This window comes from Rhipicephalus sanguineus, chromosome 2, assembly GCF_013339695.2.
Source record: "Rhipicephalus sanguineus isolate Rsan-2018 chromosome 2, BIME_Rsan_1.4, whole genome shotgun sequence".
NCBI classification, from domain to species: Eukaryota; Metazoa; Arthropoda; class Arachnida; order Ixodida; family Ixodidae; genus Rhipicephalus; species Rhipicephalus sanguineus.
The window spans coordinates 105,314,614-105,336,398 of record NC_051177.1 but is presented as its reverse complement, the minus strand read 5'-3'; the positions used below and the strand labels follow the sequence as shown (position 1 = coordinate 105,336,398).

Below are 21,785 nucleotides of genomic sequence, written 5' to 3'. Positions count from 1 at the left end.
ATTCTTTAAATTGCGCGGATTACGTCTCTCTACGGCGATCCGAACGTTTACTTTCCTGTGCAATCATCAATTCGTATACTTTCTCGGTGACCTTCTTCTGATTATGAAATAGCTCTTTCTAGCATGATGGATGTAAAATATGGACGGAACCGCACTGCGTAGTATTGAACCCAGAAGATTTGTTGAACGAGTCGCTGTCACTTTTTTATCGTCTCGCAAAAATACGAGGTCCGCGTTTTATTCAACCACCCTCAGCTTTGAAATGATGGCATATTGAACGTCATCATTTCAAAGCGGGCCCAATGAAACTACGCAGTAAAATCCTTTGCATTGCTTTAGATCTTGGAAAACATAGCCAGCCACACATGACATTCGTTCTTTGGAGAGGTCGATGAAACTTAACAACATCGGCGACCTGGCTGGGACGGAATGAAAATAAGGAACTTGTTGACAACATTGTATTGAAGAGTAAAATTGTGGAATCAATAGAATTTGTGGGACCAGTATACCTAGGGATGAATCATAACAAAATGTTTAACCAGTGCTCGTTAGCATCGTTTAATGTTGCTGAGCATTTGCTAAGCGATAGGCAATGTCGGCTTCTGTAGGCTAGAAGGCTAGTGCAGGCTAACCTTGGATAAATAAGCCAGAATGACCGCTAACTTGGGCTGATGTTGGCTAGTACAGAATTAATGTTGTCCGAGGACGGCATGATGACCGCTAATGTTTTTTTTTTAATTCTGGAAAAAGGGGCACTAAAGTCTTGCTTATAGCGCTTGGTTGGCTTCCACGATTCTCAGAAGCCTAAGTCGACACATAACGATGCATAAAAACAGTTCTATCAAATTTGTTTGCGTTACGTATGAAAAAATTGAGAGTCCTGCGTGAAACACGCAACACAGTCACAGCGAAAGCTGGAAGAGGGGCCTTTCTAGAGCCCGTTGTACACCCCCTCGGGGCAACTAATACAAATACGCATGCAAGGTACCCACGGCGCCATAAACCATCTTAAATTTTTATGAAGTAGAGAAGCACCCACTATGTCATTATTCGCCATTCTGCGGAGAAGCGTGGTCACCGCTACACATCTGTAAAGCATTATTTGCACTTTGTTGATGATGTGACTGATGACGATGGAGCATTATGGCTGATCCCTTTGTGATGGGTTGAAAGCGTTCAACGACCCACTCATTACGCGATTCACATCCTGTGACACCTGGTTGTTATTTTACTGTTCTGCCACGCTATATCACATATGTGAACATGGCTCCTTGCCCTACTTGGCTCCTGCATGTATAGGGCCTTTTCGCGAAGGAGTTCCAAGCGCCGGCGTGTCGCTGTGGTAGAATACTTGACTGCCATGCAGGGGGCCCGGAATCATATCTCATCCGATCCTGATATTTTTTCTTGTTTCGTTTTTTTTTTAACACGAAAGTGTTTTATGCCGCGGTCCACCAAGTACATCCGTCACGGATGTGACGTTGATAAAATGGACGCCAATGGGTGAGAAAGAAAAAAAACAAGAAAAAGATACCCCGCTGGGAATCGAACCCATCACGTTGCGGCCGCGACGGCAAGCGCCCGGCGCTCTACCGAATAAGCTAACTAAAAAAAAAAAGGAAAAAAAAAGCTAACTCAGGAGATGCGAGACACAGTGCGCACGCGCCTTATATCTTTCACACATCCTCTTTCGCGGCGGGCGGAGCGGGGCGGTGCCGCCGTCTGTGAGATCTGAAAAGAAGTAATGCTTCACGATCGACACTTACTAGCGCTTACTCCGAGTTTGCACGCGATATCGGAGGTTATGGTTACAACGTCTCGATACCAGCGAGGTAGACTGGCCGCGCTGGCGTCGCCGGGGCACCCTTGACGCAGTTACGTTGCTTAAGGTCTTTCTTTGCCTTTCGTTTCGTGTTAGCGTGCGTCGGCTCATCGGAGTAGTGCAGCTTCGACGTGCACCGACGGGATTTCTCCGCCGCCGACTGCTTCAGTTGCGAGAGCACAGACAAACAAAACTGCTGCAATACGCGTTGCAGAAAAGACGCAATTTCGACGGGCAAATGTCGTGCCTTGGTGGAGCGAGAGCAGAGCCTGCGAGACAGAGCACAGCAGGACGCACGCGTTTGCGGCTCAGGCTACGAACCTCTACCTCCCGTGTTGCTGAAGCGCAGTGTGTGTTATGTATGCATGAGCACAGGCGTCGGCTACCCATTACCGGAAAGCGCACACCGTGCCGTCTCTGCTTAATTGACGACGCTTTGAAGAAGTGCATACTGGGCACCAGTGTTGATTATGAGCTTGTTGATATCATCCTTACGCGGGATTCGCGATTCGCTGTGTCCAAATATATGTTCACACCGTCAGCTACCACAACGGTTTAATCATAATCATGGGTGTTAGTTGTCGCAATAGAGACATGCTGTTAACATGGGTGCATCCACGTCAAACGGTGCTATAGCTGCCAAACACCAATAGACATTGTACAAGGTCTCATATATCACTACACAATAAGCACTACTTCTGTGAAGACACGTTTCACTTTCGTGTTATACCGATTCGTATGACGGAGGGATCAGCCATGTTTTTTTTTTTTCATATTTCCCGCGATAGCTGTTACGGACACTGGCGGTGGCGGCGGTGGCGGAAAACTATGACACCAAAATCGGCTGTGGTTGTGAACTCATAACAACTTTCGCTGTAACAGGGACCACAACTTGACTGCAGCGCTAACGCACCTTAAACAAAACTGGCAATTCCGTAGCTTATGCAGCTACTTTTTTCCCCTCACATAACTGTTTACAGTTAGGAGAGCAAAGTCAATGTTAACTTTTTTCCATTGTACTGTCTCGCAAAGTCATTGTTGACGAAATTTGACCTTCGCCATATGACGCTCTGGCTTCTTGCTTCAGTATAATGCTTCGCTAAAATGGCCCTCACACAGCCGCATCAATGGGAGCGCGCGGATGGCCGCCAAATAAAAACTGGTAATCTTGACATCGTATCTCCACGCAATTTTGCCTTTACAGGCTAAAAGGAGAACGGGCAAAAGATGCGCCAACCGCAACGCACAGCGCTAAAACGCCGCTTCTTCCATGGACTTGAATTGCCAATCGCGAGCCCTTTTCACAAAAAAAAACAGAAAGAAAAGAAATGAAGGAGCTTAAGGTTAAACTAAAGAAAGTAACAAGAAAGAACAGCGAAAACAAAGCCGCATCCATGTAGGATCGCTATACGCCTTAAATTTCTTCTCTTATAACTTTCAGAACACTTTGCGCGGTTCATTTTTCTTCGCTGAGCAGCTCTTGAATTCTGCTTGCGCATGAGTCTTGCGAAGAGAGCAGCGATCTTTCGCAAGAGGCCGTGAGCTCAGTAAGAAAACGTACGGAGACTGAAGCGAGCAGAGAGCTAACATATGTACGGCACAAAATTATTTCATTATTTTCTTTTGTTACCGGCGACGCGCGTAGTCGTTTATTCCACTCTTTATGTGTGGCTTTAGGTCTCCCGGAGTAAGCGTTCCCGCAAACATGGGATTTTTCCGCGCCCTCCCACCAAGTTTTGTTAAGGAAATGTGTGTGCTCGGGAGTCTGCTTTCCGGATTTGTAACGCAGAGTCAACAAGCCGAAGGAAAACCCTATCACAACACTCGAATAAAAACAGGTAAAAAAAGCGAAGGAAAGTACACGAAAAAAAAAGAGAAGGAATTTGCAAATAAATACTTATCCTAAATACCACGCTGTGGACATAGCTGTAGAAGCAAACGGAGAAGCCTGTCGCTCTTTTGGAGTATTGATTTGTCGCCGTGAAGCGGCTGGTTTCTCTTTGTATATCAATGCGAAGCCTGGCAATTTCTATGCTCTCGGCGTCTTCATACGTACCGTTTGGTGCCATTTATTCTAAGAACCCAATCACGACTTACTTGTGGACCCGGCACAGCTTGTCTGCATTTACCAAAATTATCACATTGCGTACGTTTAGAGGATATTAGGTGTGACGTGACTATTGGGATTACGTCAACCATTGCTCGACGTGTTGTTTCGAATGTACTTGACAACAGAGCAGGGGGAACGCTGCAGATCTTAATGCGTTTGCGTTACCCACTGTAATGTCGGTAGCTCTGGTGCACTTGCTAGTCAGTGCTCGGAACCTGTAATTATCAAGCTACAGCTATTGGTAGTGCAGCGGAGACGATGACCATTACTATGTGGCGCATGTGTAGCACACTGATTTACAAAATACCATGTTTGAATCACGTTTATTATCGTTTTTATTGCGATAGCAATTATATGGACAGTCTCGGCTGGATTCTGCCGTCGCCGTCGCCGCCGTCACGCACCGTATATGTATAAGTATGAATATATATATATATATCAAAGTCCCAAAGCAAAATAATTCAGAAAAATGGTTCCGAAGCGCGGAATCGAACCAGTGACCTCTCGTTCCGCAGCGCGTGGCGCTAATCACTCCGCCAGAAAGCGCAGATCCTTCAAGTAGCTAACGGCGAGCGTTATATACACACCCTTTACCGCTGGCAGGACTCAGAGACGGCAGGCGCTTACAAGTGTTTCTTCACTACCAGCGAGTTGGCGCGAGGAGCGCGACGGGCGGATTTAAAAGTCGTCGGCGAGCTCGCTCGCTTCTTATATTTGCACAGGGAGAACCTTGCCCTTCCGCTGTCTGCTCGCGCGGTTTTCTCGTGGTGAGGGGAAGAGGGATGTTTCGAGCTGTCACTGTGATGTCCGCGCTCACGTTACGGAGCGTACGAAAGTCACTCGAGCTCAAGGGACGCCGCTAAACGAACAGATAGAAGATGAGCGCCAACTATCAAGTATCACAGCTCGACACTTGAAGCACGCTAGTTTCCTTCGCTGCTTCAGCCGCCTTTGCAACAGGAGCGCTGTTCAAACTGAGAGTATCCAGTGGCGAGCCTCACTTAGTATAGCATTAGTTTCTTGCTATCGCATCCATTGCTTCGCCCTTGCGGCGAAGCTGTGGCTTTTTTCATACCTACTTTCGCTGTGACATTTACAGCTCATCTTTACAAAAATGTTTTTTGGAGTTGTCATTTTCTGTTAGCAATATAGAGAGAAAGTGCAGTGTCGTTAATTTTCTCCACACGTAGCAGCAAAACTTTCCAGCTTAGTAACTAGCAAAAACCTATATTTTTGACGGTTCAGCAGACCTTAGATGAAAAGTCTGCTGTAAGCTTGCCCCTACGTGTTAGCATGACGCAACATTTGAGTCGCTTAAACAAGAGTTAGTGTTTCATATCAACTTTAGGCACATTCAGGTTTACGTTATGAGATTCTGACAATGTTCTAGATATACCTTCAGAGGGCGTTGACAACTGCGATAAGTAGCACTCAGACTAATCCAACCGCGGCTCTTTCGGTAAAAACTGGACAATTTACTGATTAAACTATGTTGTAGCTTACAATGCTTGCTGCTGAAGTGAATCTAGTTACGTATCTTGTACCTCATGAAATTAACGAACAATTAAGAAAGCCGAGTTAACGAAACGCCGGCCAAGGAGTAATGAATTACGCCTCTAACGTCATCAATTTCATATCTCCTAATCCTTCCCTGGTGACATCTAGCTTTTTGAGAAGCTCCGACAGATTGAACTGTATTCCGTATCGGTCCATATTTTTCGCCAGAAATGGAACATCGTACACAGCTCGGAATATTGATGGAAGAAGCCCACAAAGACAGCCTTCGAAATCAACGCAACCTACGTCTTTATCCGATAAGTAAGATAGTATGTCAAGTGGTGAAGCGCTTTCAGCTTCATTACCTTTAAGTAAAGTGACTTTATAATTTATATATTTAAGTTAAGGCGCCTATAGCGACACACATCAAGGGAGCTGCGTCTATATTTGGAAATACTATTGATGAATAGCGCTGGCGGTTGATTATAAGTCGCCTTTGTGTTTTCTTTTGTGGGTGAACAATTGATGCTGGAAAAAGAAATTTGGTCTGCTTTAAAAAGCCTAATAAGAGCGAATATTTCAGAATTGCCAGCGCAGGCGATCGATAACGTAATTCTAGGACGATAAGATGAAAATCAGCATAATATGGCGTACGCTTAACGTCCTAAAATAGCGAGCACAGCGTCGCTCTTTAAGTTGGAGAGTGCTGCTGCTGTTCCCGCGAATCGATCGGCACGGGCAACGTCTCTCATACCCGTGCGAAGACGATTTAAGCAGCACTCGACGTGCTGTCGACGACCAATACGTACAACTAAAAGACGTTCACTGTCGTCACGAATTAGAAGCATTACTAATCTTAAAATGCCCGCGCCGACGCACTAAACAGGTTGAACACTGCCGCAGGCACACCGCACTGCTGAGAGCTGTAAGGAATGGCGAAATCAGCACCTGTCCTAAAACGCCGGCTGTCTAAATCTTCGTTTTATGTATTTTTCTTTCCTCTTGGCGGCTGCCTACCTGTCACCATTCTAGCGCTGTTTACTCGCCAGGCACCAAAAGACGGCTTGAAGAGAAACCCGAGGAATTTCTCAAGACTTAGCGAGTGTACAGAGACGAAAGGCTGGGGCTGCACTGTCGCAAGAGAACAGACAGGGATCAAGCGTAAATTTGAAGGTGAGCGAAGATATTTGAGAGAGAAAAACGAAAGATGCTTAATAAAGCCTCTGCGAATGTCGTTTCAGCACTCGACGTAGGAGACGGAAAGACTGTCGCTGACTCGATTAAAATTGGTGCGGAACGTCTTTACCCTTTTGCGTCTTCATTATAACCTCAGCACATTTTTTTACTATACGTATACATAGTATATTCATTATGCTTTTGTACCCTTAAGCTAAGAGCTTCTGCGTAAAGTGCGTTCTTCCCCTCAATTCCTGGGTCTTCAACCTTTGCCATAGTTGTTTTGAATTCGTTTATTATTCTTTTTTGTATATTTAGGTTCTCTTGTTGGCACTCATAGGTCAGGACGTTTCGATTTCTCAAACTCGATCTGATGCACGTCAGGTTAAAGCGACAACATTGCAACCTTTGCTTCCTTTTACTGCCAATCTTCGTCCGTACTTTGGCGTCCGTACTTCGTCGGCCTTATCTTTGTTATCTAGTAATCGAAGCGACTCCACAGTATCACCTAGTATGTGTGGTGTGGCCAGTGCTACGACATCTGTCAGCCCACCAATAATGAGGGAAAAAAAAGAGTCACCAATTTTACGCCACTGATCATTTCGTGAAGATTCCACGCCGTCGGTGTCACTCGTGAGGCGACTAGGAGTGAACAATAAAGTAGCATTTCTCTCGATGTTCCTTTAGCCGTCCGCTTCCTGCAGCAGACCTTCAGAATATCTTCTGCTACCTACAAGGGTTGTGCAGGTCTTATTCTGTTCGGTTTTAACGCGAAAGCGTCTCTTGGCTTGGTTGGAGAAAGCGCGCACTAAGCTGGCGTCCGCAAAAGCCGTATGCGGAAACATAGGCGTGCGCAGGGTTCCCCATCAGGGGGGGGGGAGGCAAAGGTTCATCGCAGCGCCCCCTCCACCCTACTATGTCAATGTATGAGGCAGACTTTGCACCCCCCTCTTAGGTGATTACGGGGGGGGGGGGGCGCCACCCCTGCCCCACCTGTGCGCACGCCTATGTGCGGAAAGCACGTGATCTCTCCCAACGGAACTGACGCCGGTGCCGACAACTACCGCAGCAACCACCTGCAGCCTTGAGGCGTAAAAGACGAAAATCCCTGCAGCAGGAGGGCGTCAGCTGCTCTAGCCGAAGTGGGCGCTGCCGTCTCAATATGCTTAAGAATCTTCTGAAACATTTTATACGTTTTATACGGAGTCTTTACATGCTCTTTCTCCTTTCGCTTCGTCTTTTCAACGCAATTTGCCTTCCCTAGTTTAGGCTAACAAATGAGGCTGTTAATCTGGTTGTTATCTAGGCTTTTTATCTCCTAATGTTGTTTTTAGCAATAGGAAATTCAGCTCAGAAATCCGCGCTTCATAACAGGATCTTCTTCCATTTTTTCACAGTGAAACACACAAACAAATGAGAAGGCGGTTCCACGTTACGAAAAGCGAAAATTGCATATAACAAACTTCAACCAGTTCTGAAAAAAAAAAATCTTGCACGGTAACGAATGAAGTCGGCCCGCTCGACTGCTTGTGATAACGAGATGGCAAAAAAAAAGGTTGCGGGTTGCAGCATGAGTTAAATTACGCCATTCCGTTCGTGGTGCTTCGAAAACAACGCATTCATGAGCGTATTCGGGATGCCACACGCCAGCCTAACGAGTAGCTAGCGCCCATTCGCCTCGAAATTTCAAGTACATTTCATTGAAAGGCAGATAAGCACATATTGTTCTTGTGCTGGTCTGTTGTATACTTAAATCACTGTAGCGTTAACACGGCGGTCACAAGAAAACCGTCAGAGGCACTCAAAATTGTGACACCTTTATGGGAGTATAACAGGAGTTTGGTTTTCCAATGCCTGACAACGTCTTGTTTAAGGGGTAAGATAAAATAATCAGTGCTATTAAATACATTATCTTTCTTTGTAGACTTTTCATTGCAAGTGAAAATGATATCTGCAAAAGAGAATATGAGAAGTACAGTACAATAAATTTTTGTAGCTATCACGGCCAAATTGTATTACCAGATATTTCTGTGCCCACCCGGTGTTAAGACTATTACAACGTTTTTAACGACGCCCTTTATAGTTTCATATGCAGTTAGAGCTTGCCGCCATGTGCAGTCATTTCATTATTGCCGTAAAGGTAAGAGTGTGTAAATATTCTAACAGTGTGACAAACGTTATGGATGAGCGCGTTCTTGTATAACGTTAGTTCATGTCGTTGTGTGTCCGCTGTCCTTACGCTACAGTTCTCACTTTCATTGAAATCTGTGCATTTTTCTCATTATTATGGTGGGACATCACAAAGGACGATCCAAAATTGAGAAATGTGTCATAAATAATTGACATTAGATAAGAAAAATGCAATAAAATGCGGAATACTAAGAAATCCCTAACCGTACAATCAGATGTTTGGTAATATGTTGCCGATTTTCCCAGCAATAAGTAATGAATCACTAATGAGCTGCGTTTTTAGTGTAGCTTCATTGATACGAAGGGAGTTGTATTACCTCAAAAATATATCAGCACAAGCAACGAGGCCTTATTAGCTTGATTTCACGAATAATTTTGTCAGCCCGAAAACTTCCGCTATACAGCCCAGATGCCAACGTATACACTTCATAAGGAGGAAAGAAAGTGACGTTTCTGGTATGCTAAACCATGAAAATCTTCGAAATAATGTCAGTTTTTGACAAATAGAAATACGTGCAGAGCTGACAAGATCACAGCTTGTGTCACGAAAAGCTACACGAAAAGATCCTTAATTTTTAAAATCAAATCTACGGACCAGTTATTTTTTGATAAAAGCCCACGAGGGATTCTTCCACTTTAGCGGCACACTTAAGGCCCCTCCACTATAGTGCACATCGCGGAGCTATTTTTTACGCCACACTGGATTCTTCTGAGGAAATGAAATTTCGCTGCCTCGTAGACTCGAAGGATAAACCGAACCCGGAAACATGCTCGGAAAGTACGGATATCGGAGCCGTCTCTCCTTGAAGATCAAATTGCTTTGACTCGGCGGAAAAATAAATACGAGCTGAGGAGTGTCGGGAGGCGGTGCTAGCAATCGGCGAGTGTACAGGGTCTTCCGTATTTTTCTAATTGTATTTACCCCTGGATGTTGTGGTTGTCTTTCCAAAGAGCAAAACACAGTAGGAGCGCCACGGTCGAAAGATAAAACGCCACTACAGCATCCGCATACCTTTCACATTCTGGACATGAAGGAGTCTCTTGCAGCGCTGCAGTTAATAGCACGTGCAAATCCGGAAATAATATATGAAAGCAGGCGGAGAAAGAAAATAAAGCGCACGATTTCATGGTACTTGGCAAGTTTAATGAAACGGCAGAATGCCGAAAGATTTATACCAGTAGAAGCACTGTTTGCTCCTCGTTACAACAATTACTATTGATGACACAAAGAGTTTATAAACGCCAGAATTTGTTTAAACAAGAGATTTAAGGTCACACACACCTACGGCCTTAACAATACTAATCCAACTATCTCCAGTACTGGTGACGCCTTTTAACGCGATAGCATTAAAGAGCTCGTTTTGCAGAAATTCAGGCGTCGGCGTTGGTGTCGCCGTCGTTGGTTATGAGCGAAAAACAGCTTTGTCTGGAACCAACAAATCAAGACAGATGCAAATAAAATAAATAATAAAAAGCTTAGGTTTGAGTGAGAATCGAACGCAGGCATTCTGTGTGCCCAGCAAGTGTTCTTTCACAAAGCCACGCCATTGCTTGAGACTGCTACGAAAAAAAGAAACGCTATGGAAATGTCATGTAGGGGGAGGAGTCTCCTTAACGCACGCGATATTGCGTGGCAGAAGCGTAGAATCGCGCCACGCGTCAAAACACGTGAATTGCGCAAGGAGCGGGTGTTTTATAGGCTCACTCATTACGAAGCGCTCAGTAATATTTAATCATCACCATCACCAAATGCATCAACATAGTGAGCTGCTGCTAGGTTTGCGTGTTGCCTTGCGGACGCGTAGTGGGTCCTTCGCTGATTCGCGAAAAGGATGAATTACGGCGTCATGGGCTCCTCGCTACTGTACTTGCAGTAGGCATTTTAGTATAATTCGAAACGGCCAATGTTACACGCACAGATGTTCGTTTCCTTGCGGCGCGGTTGAGGCATCCACCGAGAACCGAAGCTAGGTTCAAATTGATAAGGCGATGCGCACGGGGCCCGATTACACTGTCGCGTTCTGCTCTTGAAGGAGAAGCTCAAGCGTTCTCCAAGCTTTTTCTCTCCATTGACACTTAAGTTAGCACTCATTTATGTTCCATTTAACATTGAAGTGTTAGACCGCATGATCATCTACGCAGGTTCAAATTTATTAGACAAGCATTTTTGTCAATGTGTTCAATTGTGAACATGAACCGAGCGAGATTAGGAGTGGAACATTTTTTATACGCACCACGCGACCTACGCACGGATCTGCCGGTTTAGCAGCAACACGTTGTTAAAACGGCAAACATACTAAACGTTATATCATTGTTTCATCCCGTGTACACTATAAAACGGTTGTAACAATGTGTATTCGCATCGTACTAATGCTCTCGTATCAAGATACAGTCTTCATAGGGCACGTTTATCATTTATGGAGATTATGAATTTAAATGCTTAGCCTCGCATTTATTAATACAATGCGTCTGATCAGTATATATTTTTCTCTCTTTATTCTTTCATGAATAACTAACTTCAGTAAACAACCGCCCGGCCCTCGTTCCGTGATACTGCATTTTAAATGTGGCGATCAAAGCGTCGTTCAAAAGAAAGGTGTTTGTATTTGCTGGCAAATATCGCCTCCCCGAGCCAAGCGAATTAAATATTAATGTTATTGTCCTTATAGTGGAAAGGCTTTTCCAGAGAGTGGGTGTAGAATTACCTGTTTCACCGGTCGCTACTCACACTATGTCAATAGCCCACCGTGCTTACTGATTTACTTCTCGACTAAATATTTTGTTTGCGTTATTGAACATGATTGAAAGGATAAACGTCCCTTTAGTCGGTGTACACAACATTTCTGCAATTCAGTTCCACGATTCAACGTGTCCTACTTAACCTCACACCTTTCGGCGATTGAGCCAAAGACGGAACAGCTTCGCAATTATTCATCGTAAAAAAAATGTGCCCTTCAATATGCATTTTCATGAGGCAAATTATTATGTTGGTACGATCGGGCACTTTTATGACGTGCACAATGCACTGAAGTTTGAGGAACACATAATTTATTCAATCTAGGTCACAAATGTTGAAGAGCACAGATTGGTAAAAAAGAAAGAAGTTTAACAAATAAAATTTACTGAACACCACCAGTGCGTGCGAAATACAAGCCTAGAGATGATATTAGGATTTCTTACTCAGCAAGGCAAAAGAAGTTGAATTGTTTATGATCCAATGCAACCTACAATGAGGCGGCACCAATTAACTTGCACCAGAGGGAGTACTCGCAGACCGACGTACTCTTGAGCAATAAGTTGGTGGCTAGTAATTATTTGTCAATTACTTCAAGCAGTGCAAAAAATAGGTTATCTTAATCTCTACGGTGAAGTCTATTTCAAGAATATATTAAGCCATTTCCTAGTGGAGTAAAGCTTGTTTATCAGACGGCAATGTTTGCTTTTCCTTAACCTAAGTGTGATATAGAAAATATTAAACAGTGACGAAATTTATTTCGCGTTACTCTCGTGTAAGCTATATTGTTTCCTGCAGCTGTTAGCGTATACAAAGAGAGAAATGGCTGTGCAGACAAGAGGCAGAATATTTCCATCGAACTGAATCTCAAGCGAAATTAGTGCTTCTTCAATGCAGGTGATAAACTAAGTATGTCAACATCCAGTGAATTAAGCATGATCCCAGTCTAGGAACCATTCGATTGTATTGATGCGAAAAATGTTTATCAGAGTGTTCCCACGGCTAGCCCTTCACTTGCATGAAAGACATTTTCTTGTTTCAGTTACTATGGGCTGTCCGTAAAATTTATTGTTTTAAAGAAGTGAACACAAAGATGCTGTAACTGTGGCATAAAAACTACTCCTGGACTCAAGTGGTAAGGTCAAGTAGATTTGGTGGTCACTTAGTACAAACGAACGTCGAAATAGAAAAAAAAATGTGCCCCACTTACACTAGTGGCGCAGGGGTGGGACCAACAGCTGAGCAAGTGTTCGACCTAGCTTGTAAGTGTTTTGGTGGGAACATGTCACGTGACCAGTACTTAAGTGGTTTTGATGCAAACATGTCACGTGGTTAGATTTACGTTGTTCTTGGCGGGAACATGCCACGTGACTAGTTGTTACGTTGTTTTGGCGGGTACATGTCACGTGACTACTTGCCACGAGATGTTACAGGATTTTGGTTACGTGACTAGTTGTTACGCGGTCATGTACGCGGTTTCCAAGATGGACGAGGAAGGTGCAGCTGTGCGAGGTAGTTTCTAGACAATTCGAGGTGACGTAATAGCTAAGCAGTATCTCGTCGAGGAGATTCGGGGGTTTGCCGAGCTTAAGCAGCGCCGTTGTTACAATACAGCATCTTGTTTTGAAGCAAAAAAATGAGTGACAGTAAAAAGAGATCCAATTACGTGTGTTACGACAATTCCAATGCGTTCAGCATGTCGAGCATCGCTTATAAACCCGCTCTTAATGTATTTTACTTTTTTTTGCTCACTGCAGGTTGATCAAATCAGAGCTCTCAAGCCACCGGTGGACTTCTAAAGGCACTTCTGTCATGACCGCACACGGTGAATACCCGAGCCATCGACTGGCGCACTCTCTGGGAACAGTGTTCTCGTCTTTTAGGCAGACTTCATCCGATAGCATTCCACCTTGATCTCAAAACCACGATGGTGAGACCGCACACGAGAACCATGGACGAGGACGACGGAGTCCTCTGGACTACGGCGCCCATGCCCAGCGTCACGGCTGTTTCCGAAGCGGTCAATGCCTCGTCCTTCGAAGTAGATAACGTGGTGGAAGCCTTTCCCAGCGGTATAGCAATGTCCGTGCAGGAAGCCGTCGGCACCGCTCTCTCTCTAAGCTTCATCACCGTTTTCACCGTGGTCGGCAACGTGCTGGTCATTTGCTCCGTCTTCAACCACAGACCTCTGCGCACCGTACAAAACGTGTTCCTAGTCTCCCTGGCCCTGGCTGACATCGCCGTTGCGCTTCTCGTCATGCCTTTCAACGTGGCCTACTCCATCATGGGTCGCTGGGTGTTTGGCCTGCACTTTTGCGAGTTGTGGCTCACCTGCGACGTCCTCTGTTGCACGGCGTCCATACTGAACCTGTGCGCCATAGCACTTGACCGGTACTGGGCTATACACGACCCCATCAACTACGCCCAGAAGCGCACGCTACGACGAGTGCTGCTCTCCATCTTTCTGGTGTGGGTCATCAGCGCGCTCATCTCTGTGCCGCCTCTGATCGGCTGGAACGACTGGCCGGAGCAGTTCGACGAGACGACGCCCTGCCGACTGACGCAGGTTTGTAAGCACACTTAAAATGCAGAAATGTTTTTCCTCATTTTCTATAACGTATGGGGCGTTTGCGCCTGTCAAATACTGTTTGCAAAATCAAGAAAACTCGCTACTCAAACAGAGATTAAAGAACTCCATTTGAATGGACAGAATAATCATAGCATTGTTAACCCGAGCACTAACTACTTTGTATACCTGCACGTAGAACGCAGGACAAGGACTACGAAGATACTGCGTTGACAGTGATTGGTTATGTTTGTTTATGGAATGTGCCCGGCTGATTAAGTTCTTGTACAAAATAGTAATTAGAAGGTTTTGATTTATAGAAGAAAAAGAAGCAGGTTTATCTACCAATGTTTCGGCAATCACACATATTTTTTCCATTGTGCTACAGGATGATTCAACCGGTAATAAAAGTACGGAAAGTGCACATGACTTACTCTAGCCACCTTCACTCCCTCATTCGTTTGTAGTGAATACCCTCTCTTGTTTAGCTGTACAACCAGAGGATAACAAAATAAAGTATGTTTTTCTCTGTTAAAACAAGCGAGAACTTGGCAGGTTCATTCCTAAGCAGTCTTACACGTGAGACTTAACAAACTCCTCGACCATGAAACCTTTCGTGCTCTTCACAAAAAATGCTTTCTACGCCAAGAGAATACCATACTTATTTAAGTAAGTCTTTATCATAACTTTGTAATACTTTACATCAATCTTCGTGCAGGAGACCGGTTACGTTCTGTATTCGGCGAGCGGATCGTTCTTCATCCCGCTGCTCATCATGAGCATCGTGTACCTCAAGATCTTTCTTGCCACCCGGCGTAGGCTGCGAGAGCGGGCCAACGCTGCTGCCAAGGTACCCAGCTCCGCTACCCGCTGCGCGGCCACTGCCGAGCATTCGGCCGCGCTTCTCCAAGAACGGCACCCTTCGTCTTCTGAGGAGACGCCTCCACCGCAGCACCGCGGCCAGACCAAGGAGAGCCGGCCATCGCTGGCCGACACCAGCGTGACGCTGGAGCAGAACGGTAGGCCTCCCAGCGTCAAGGTGTTCGCCTGCTGGGAAGAGCGGCAGCGCATCTCGCTATCGCGAGAGAGGCGAGCAGCCCGCGTGCTGGGCATCGTGATGGGAGTGTTCGTTCTGTGCTGGCTGCCCTTCTTCATCATGTACGTGACGGCTGCCTTCTGCGACCACTGCGTCCAGTCAGACCGGCTCGTCAACTTCATCACTTGGCTGGGCTACGTGAATTCGGCGCTCAACCCCGTCATATACACCGTGTTCAACACTGACTTCCGCCGCGCATTTCGCAGCCTCCTTTGCTCGGGTAATCGCCGGACGCATTTGTGAGAGAAGACTCGACTTTGCCCGTGAGACGCGAGCGCCGTGGAACAAAAAAAAAACTATGGGGAACTGTTGCTGTGATGCGGGTGTTTTGCTCGTTCGTACACTCGACGTGATGCTAACGCGCACGAAGCTATGAGCAGAATTTGTATCGTAAACCTGTAAAGCGGTCTTTGCTGTGAATAGTGTGATAATGCGGCGGTGCACCAGGAAATGTTACAGGAAGCGTTGTGGCGCTTGTGGATACCCATTGCAGGGAAAGGACGCGCTTTGTGCATCCTACGTGTTTTAGAGTAACACAATCGTAAATGTTTGTTTCGCTGTAGACTTAACTAAGCGCAACTACGTACCACCGTAAGGAAGTGATACGACATGAAGCGCAAATATTTTTCTTTTTCATAATTTATCGGATTACAGTGTTACACTGTTGATTGTGGTGCTTCTGATTGTTCCGAGAAGGAGCAGACTTAGAACTTAGCATAGTAGAATAACACAACTGTAAGAAGCAGTTTCCTTGTGCACGTAATCATGCACATCCACGTCACCTTTGTCGATGTCAAGAATGCACCTTTTTTGTCCCTTTCTAAAGCAGTATCTTGTGTTTATTACCGAACAGTGACTTGTAAAAGCCTGGAAGCAGTGGTATTTCTTACTTTGGGTATTATTTTAGCCTGAAACAAAGGAACGTATTGTTTTGTGTTATTTTGAGAATTCTGTTATTGTTTCTATAATTCTTAAAAAAATAGTGCACAGTTCAATACAAACGTTAGAGATTGCTTGAGCGAAATCAATTAACGTGATTGCTACGATTTCTAAATGACTTCTCGTTTGCAAAGAAAGTCCGGATGTACGCCCAACTAAGAATAATATTACCACACTTGCGAATGAAAAAATTGATTCTTAAGTAAATTAGTGGACTTATGAGCCTACTCATCGTAACTATGACATGACGTCAAATTAATGCCAATCGTGGTTATTAAATACCGTACGCAGAATTCTAGACAACAATTGTATTCCCCTATGTTTGCTTGACACACCAAACTTAAATCTGTAACGCTAGGTCGCATCAGCCGTGAAATGTGGGATACATTCTTGCAAAGTAACAGAACTTTATTAGGGTGGATAAATATTTCACATGTCTGCACAACTACACCCTATAGAAATACTAACGTTTTTTTTCGTGAATTGTGCATTGTGGGCACGTTTACTAACATTCCAGAAGTAATAACTATTACTATTGACAGGTATTATTTGTTCAGTACAGCTTTACACTATGTGGGCGACTCTACCCGAGTTGGCATTTGATGCTGTTTCCATACAAAGTCCTTGCTTTTGAGATACTACTTGATTTGGCACACCGGGCTTAACTAGAATGAAATGAATCTTATAATCATAACTATTATGACACATTTGCCAGGCTCATCAGCCAGCTTCAGCTGATAGCAAAGTGAATCTAAGAGCTACGTTGTCGTGTCACCGTAAAGTGTGAGTTTCGTATGTGTGGTTCGTGTAGCTTGTAGTGTAATAGATGTAGTGCTTGTTCGAAGGAGAAGTAAATGTCTCTTCGGTTTAGTGAAGAAAGCAGCTCGAGCCTCGATGGCGAGCAACATCATCTTCCTTAGTGGAGGATCGGAGAACGGAGCCTTAACGCGGCTTCGAAGAATCTGCTCTCCTCTGCCGCTAAAACTTAAGTGCGCGTTCGTACCTAATCGACGAGGGCTCTCGCTCGCATGAGTATAGTCCTCGTAGTCTTGTCGCGTGTCTGTCGTGTGTAACTCCGTGACACCCATCGCCTCCCTCCCAGCTTATACGCCAGCACTTACGTCATAGACCGCGAGATTTTGTGTTTGTCTCCACCCGAAGCAGCTTCGAACGTGGATGCAGCTTCCAACGAGCCTGCGCAAGCGAAAAGCTTATATATGTGGAATTAATCAATGAATGAATATAGCGTTTCGTGGTGTAAAACACGCTGCATGACCGATGTTTCACTGAACAGAACACACGCACAAAAAAAAAAGATGAGCATTTTTTGAGTCGCTGATAGGGACCGTGTTAGTATATTGTGCAGCTGAGTATCAGGTAGCAGGAAATAACTACTTAAGTGTAAAACAAAATCACGATACCATGTTGTTTTATTAATTGCCCTTGACGATGTAAAATATATCTACATCAAGCAACAATAGTTTTAGGTTGTGAACACTATGATGTATTCTGTAGCAGCAATATTAATTTTTCTGTGGTCCTAGTTGCTAGCTACGCAGCATACATGACGAATTTACGTCTCTTTTATGCGGTGACATGTTTCAGATGACCGATGCACGAAGACGGATGTACTTCAGTCAGTGAGAAGTATGATATCCATTGTGAAGCAAGGCTCTCAGAAGGAAATTGACTATGGATGATATCGTTATCGATTGTTGTTGTTTTTTCTTCGTAGATTCGTTCGTACTGAAAATGTGAGCATCTCTGGAAGAGAAAAAGCTGGTCAATGTTTAATACAAAAGCCAGAGATTTAGCAGCACACCAATGAGAAAATGTGCTTACACAGCACATATTACCTTCGATCCTAAATATATATTACTGTTGTCATGAGACGTATACAATTACAACTTAGCCTCCACGTAAGTAGGAATTCAATAACCTATCATAACGAATATAAAACTGAATCTTGCTCACTATGAAGCATTCCGCAGTTTCCTGCTAAACATTGCAACAATTAAATTTCATTCATCGTTTCTGTTTTAGTGTTTCATTAAGTAACACGGCAGGTGGTTTTCCGGCATTGCCTTGACAGCAGCTTCTGCGTAGACACATCGCTCGTTATATTTATTTGTTTGATTTGTCGTTTAGAAGTGGACAGAAATGCAGGTGCATCTGTCAGGCATGAAATGATGCAGGCGCAACGAGTTCAAATGAGACAGTGTGCATAAAAAATATTGCCGATGCAATGCGCTCGCTTTTTATATGTTAAAGCACACCAGAAAAGGAAAACAAAAACACCGAGAGATTCAAAAAGGCCATGTCACCACAATGGTAACAAAAAACTCTCAAAATATAGCGAAATTGTTGCCGAGTCAAAACTGCTAAAAAGGCCCCAGCTTGCGGATCTGTTTATAATTATATTGCTTTACCTGACGCTTCAGTACTTGCACACACGCAATGCCTTAGGTTTTTCGATGATTAAGGTGGCATAGCAGCGTATTCTAAAAGCTCATGGTCCTGGGTTTTCTTTAAAAAAACAGGGTAAAGTTATTCTAACCTGATGTGCATATTGTGAGACAATCCGCAGTATGATTTCGTTATTATTAGCGGGTTTTCTCACATAATAAGGGTTTCAATTTGCGAATCTTATTAAAGGTAGTCTCGTGAAATGGTCTCTTCATAGAAGAATAAATTGTCAGTCTACGTAAAGTCTAAAATTTTTACAGGTGAATCCTTGCGGAATAAATTACATCGTGCGGAAAACTGCTTCTAAAATGTATATGCGGTCGCTGGAGTTATACGATAGAACAATAATTAAAGTTTACAAAGACCTCCCACAGCGCGTAGGTGTGGTTTTTCACATGTGGTCATCTCTGCTTGCCATTAAGCATAATGCAACACAGACTTATCAAGCATAAAAGTTTGCTACGCAAAATAGGTTCCAAGCTTTCTGGCGCTAAATTACAAAATATTTAGTGGTGTACACATAACCATTCCCTGCTCCATACAACGGCACCGAAATAGGTCTCTTTTATTAACGATAGGCTTGAGGTGGCTTTTAGCTCATGAATGAACTCCGTCTTAACGTGCAGGGGTTTTAAAGGGATATTCTTTTTTGCTCAACGGATAAGCTTGTGGCATACGAAATAAAATATCAGTAAAACGTAACACAGCATCTTTTGCCGGTGCTCTATATTTTCAAGTATTTTGCAACATGGAACATCAGTGCGTAATACATAGCTTATGACATAATATCTAGTAAAAACTGTTCAGTGCAAAGCATTTTTTTCTACATCTTGTGATGTCATCGAGCTGTGCTTTCTCAGTCAATCAGGGATAACCGTTAACGATTATTTATTCGCCAAATATGAGTGAGTACAGTTCCGCATCAACATACGTGAGGATCCCCTCCCCTAATGTCATATTTTCGCGTATCATTTCGTAGAACACTTGTTCTGTCTCGGTTTATCAAACGCCGTTTGTGCGCCGAAACAAATTTTGCGAATAACAATGACGCGCTTCATTCGCGTGTCGAACAGTTGTGCCATACGCGGCGCAGCACTGCTGTGTAGCGAATTCTCCCTGAGAACTAGGTATTGCACAATGAAAGTGTTTGTCCTGAATATTATTTCGCACTTTGCAATGTTACATAAGAGAATACCAACATGCCCGTGTTTTAAGAAGGTAAGCGTCGCGTGTGTGGGCTGTTTGCGGTAAACACCTCCGGTATAAATACTACAAATTTCGTTGATATTTGCTACCTCATTGTTAGGTATATTGTACTGTATTTTCGCCTGAGAAGACATACACATTATTTTTCTTATACGGGGGCCTGGCAGGCAGAATATAAGTATGGCAGTCATGTTTTGTCCCCAATAAATTGATACGTGAAGCATACATGAAATAAGGTATACCACATGGTTTTCATGTTTACCTGCCGGGAAATGAAATGTACTGCTCCCCCATATTATTCACCATGGTGCTTCAACCCGCGCTTGTGCTTCAGACAGCTGAACATCGTTTGCCTGGTGTACGTGTAAAGGTATTTAGGCTATGTCCTATATTTATATAAAACTAGTCACGACGCGAAAACGAACTGTTTGTGCTTGATGAACTTTGTCTTCAGTGTGGAGCAACACCGAAAATTTGTCCTACAATGTACATCTGGGCATTAAAATGTGATAAGTACTCCTTTTTGTGCCTGCTCCTAGAACGGTAAGTGGAATGCTTCTGTCAACATTGCTACAGGCAAAAGCAAAAGAAGCTATTTGGGGCGGCTTCCTGTTCAGTCTTCCTGTGTCCCTGTCTTGTTTATTTGCGCTTACCAGTTTTTACCTTCCTGTCACATAGCAGTAATCGTCGTCATATTTTGGCTGACTTTCCTTGAGTGATTTTCACGTGCCCGACACTTCAAAGTATCGATATTCCAGGCATTCTACGTATACCTCCAGTATTCTAGCACGATATTTCAGTATTCCACTTGTACTTCCACAGTTACGGTATTCCAGTCGGTATTCCTGAATTCCCGGTATACTTCCAAGTCTTTCAGAACGGCGAGCGCGCGATCAGCGTATCATAGGACGCTTGACAGGAAAATAGCAAGCGCACCATTCTCGATATAGGAATTGGAGGCCAGATGACCGTTATTGTTGTCTTACAAAAGATGCCCCCCCCCCAAAAAAAAAAAAATCGAAGGACGCTTTTTAATTTCCAAATTGTGCTAGGCTAAAGTCTGTGGCCATTTGACTAACTATGCTATGGTATCGGGGCAATCCACATTGTTGGGGCGCTTCTCTGAACCGCTTGACGTGGAATTATCACCGGGACCCTTGGGAGCCACCCAACTAACTCGACTGCTGCAACGAGACGTCTGACGAAGGAGCGTTGCCGCGCGCACCGCTGTGCCATCGCGGGATTGCTGATATAATGTGAGGGGGCACCGATGGACGCCGCCGCTGGACGCCGCCGCCGTGTTGCGCAACAGTTGCGCAACGCGCGTTGAAAGGAGCAACGCGCAACTGTTGCGCGTTGACGGACGGACGCCACCGCTGGATGCCACCGCCGCTTTGCGCAACAGTTGCGCAAATCGCGTTGTAAGCAGCTACGCGCAACTGTTGCTATATGCCGCTGTGCCATCACGTGATTGCTGAGAGAGTGTGAGGGGGAGGGGCCCACAGCTGGTAAAGTTCCAGGGCAAGGACGGACGGACGGACGCCGCTAGTATGAAACATTAAAGGCTTTCGCCTTAATACGCCCTATTTTTGAAGTGTTCTCTGAAGACATCCTACAATGCAGTGAAAAGGTAAGCTCAACAACTAAATACTGAGTTGTATCTCTAATCGGACTCGTTACATTTGTGAACATTTGTACTCACTACGCCTGCTCAACACTATTTAAGTATTTTCATAATTACTGCAAGAAAAAAAGGAGGGGATAGTAATATGAAATATACTAGTGGGGCTCCATGACTGATCCTGTAAAATGTGAAGTGTCAGACAAGACCAGACCACATATGAAAAGGTTGTCGCCTGACAGCTCACGTTGTTTTGTACTAATATGTGTCTTGGCATGCTTATAACACTGCCACGGTATTTAATCATTCTAAACTGCTCAAAGCAAAGGACCGGGAATGCGTTCCTTCCAGCCGTGTGGAAA

General features: G+C 44.4%; 1 protein-coding gene across 1 annotated transcript in view; it reads left to right on the top strand.

Annotated features, from left to right (window-relative positions):
* Positions 1–20,294, top strand: part of LOC119383503 (octopamine receptor) — a 139,608-nt gene extending 119,314 nt beyond the window's left edge. The window contains exons 3-4 of the mRNA XM_037651671.1: positions 13,287–14,095; positions 14,814–20,294. Of these exons, the coding sequence (XP_037507599.1) occupies positions 13,457–14,095; positions 14,814–15,434 (1,260 nt within the window). The 5' untranslated portion in view covers positions 13,287–13,456 and the 3' untranslated portion in view covers positions 15,435–20,294. The remainder of the gene's footprint in view (positions 1–13,286; positions 14,096–14,813) is intronic.
* The last annotated feature ends 1,491 nt before the right edge of the window (positions 20,295–21,785 follow it).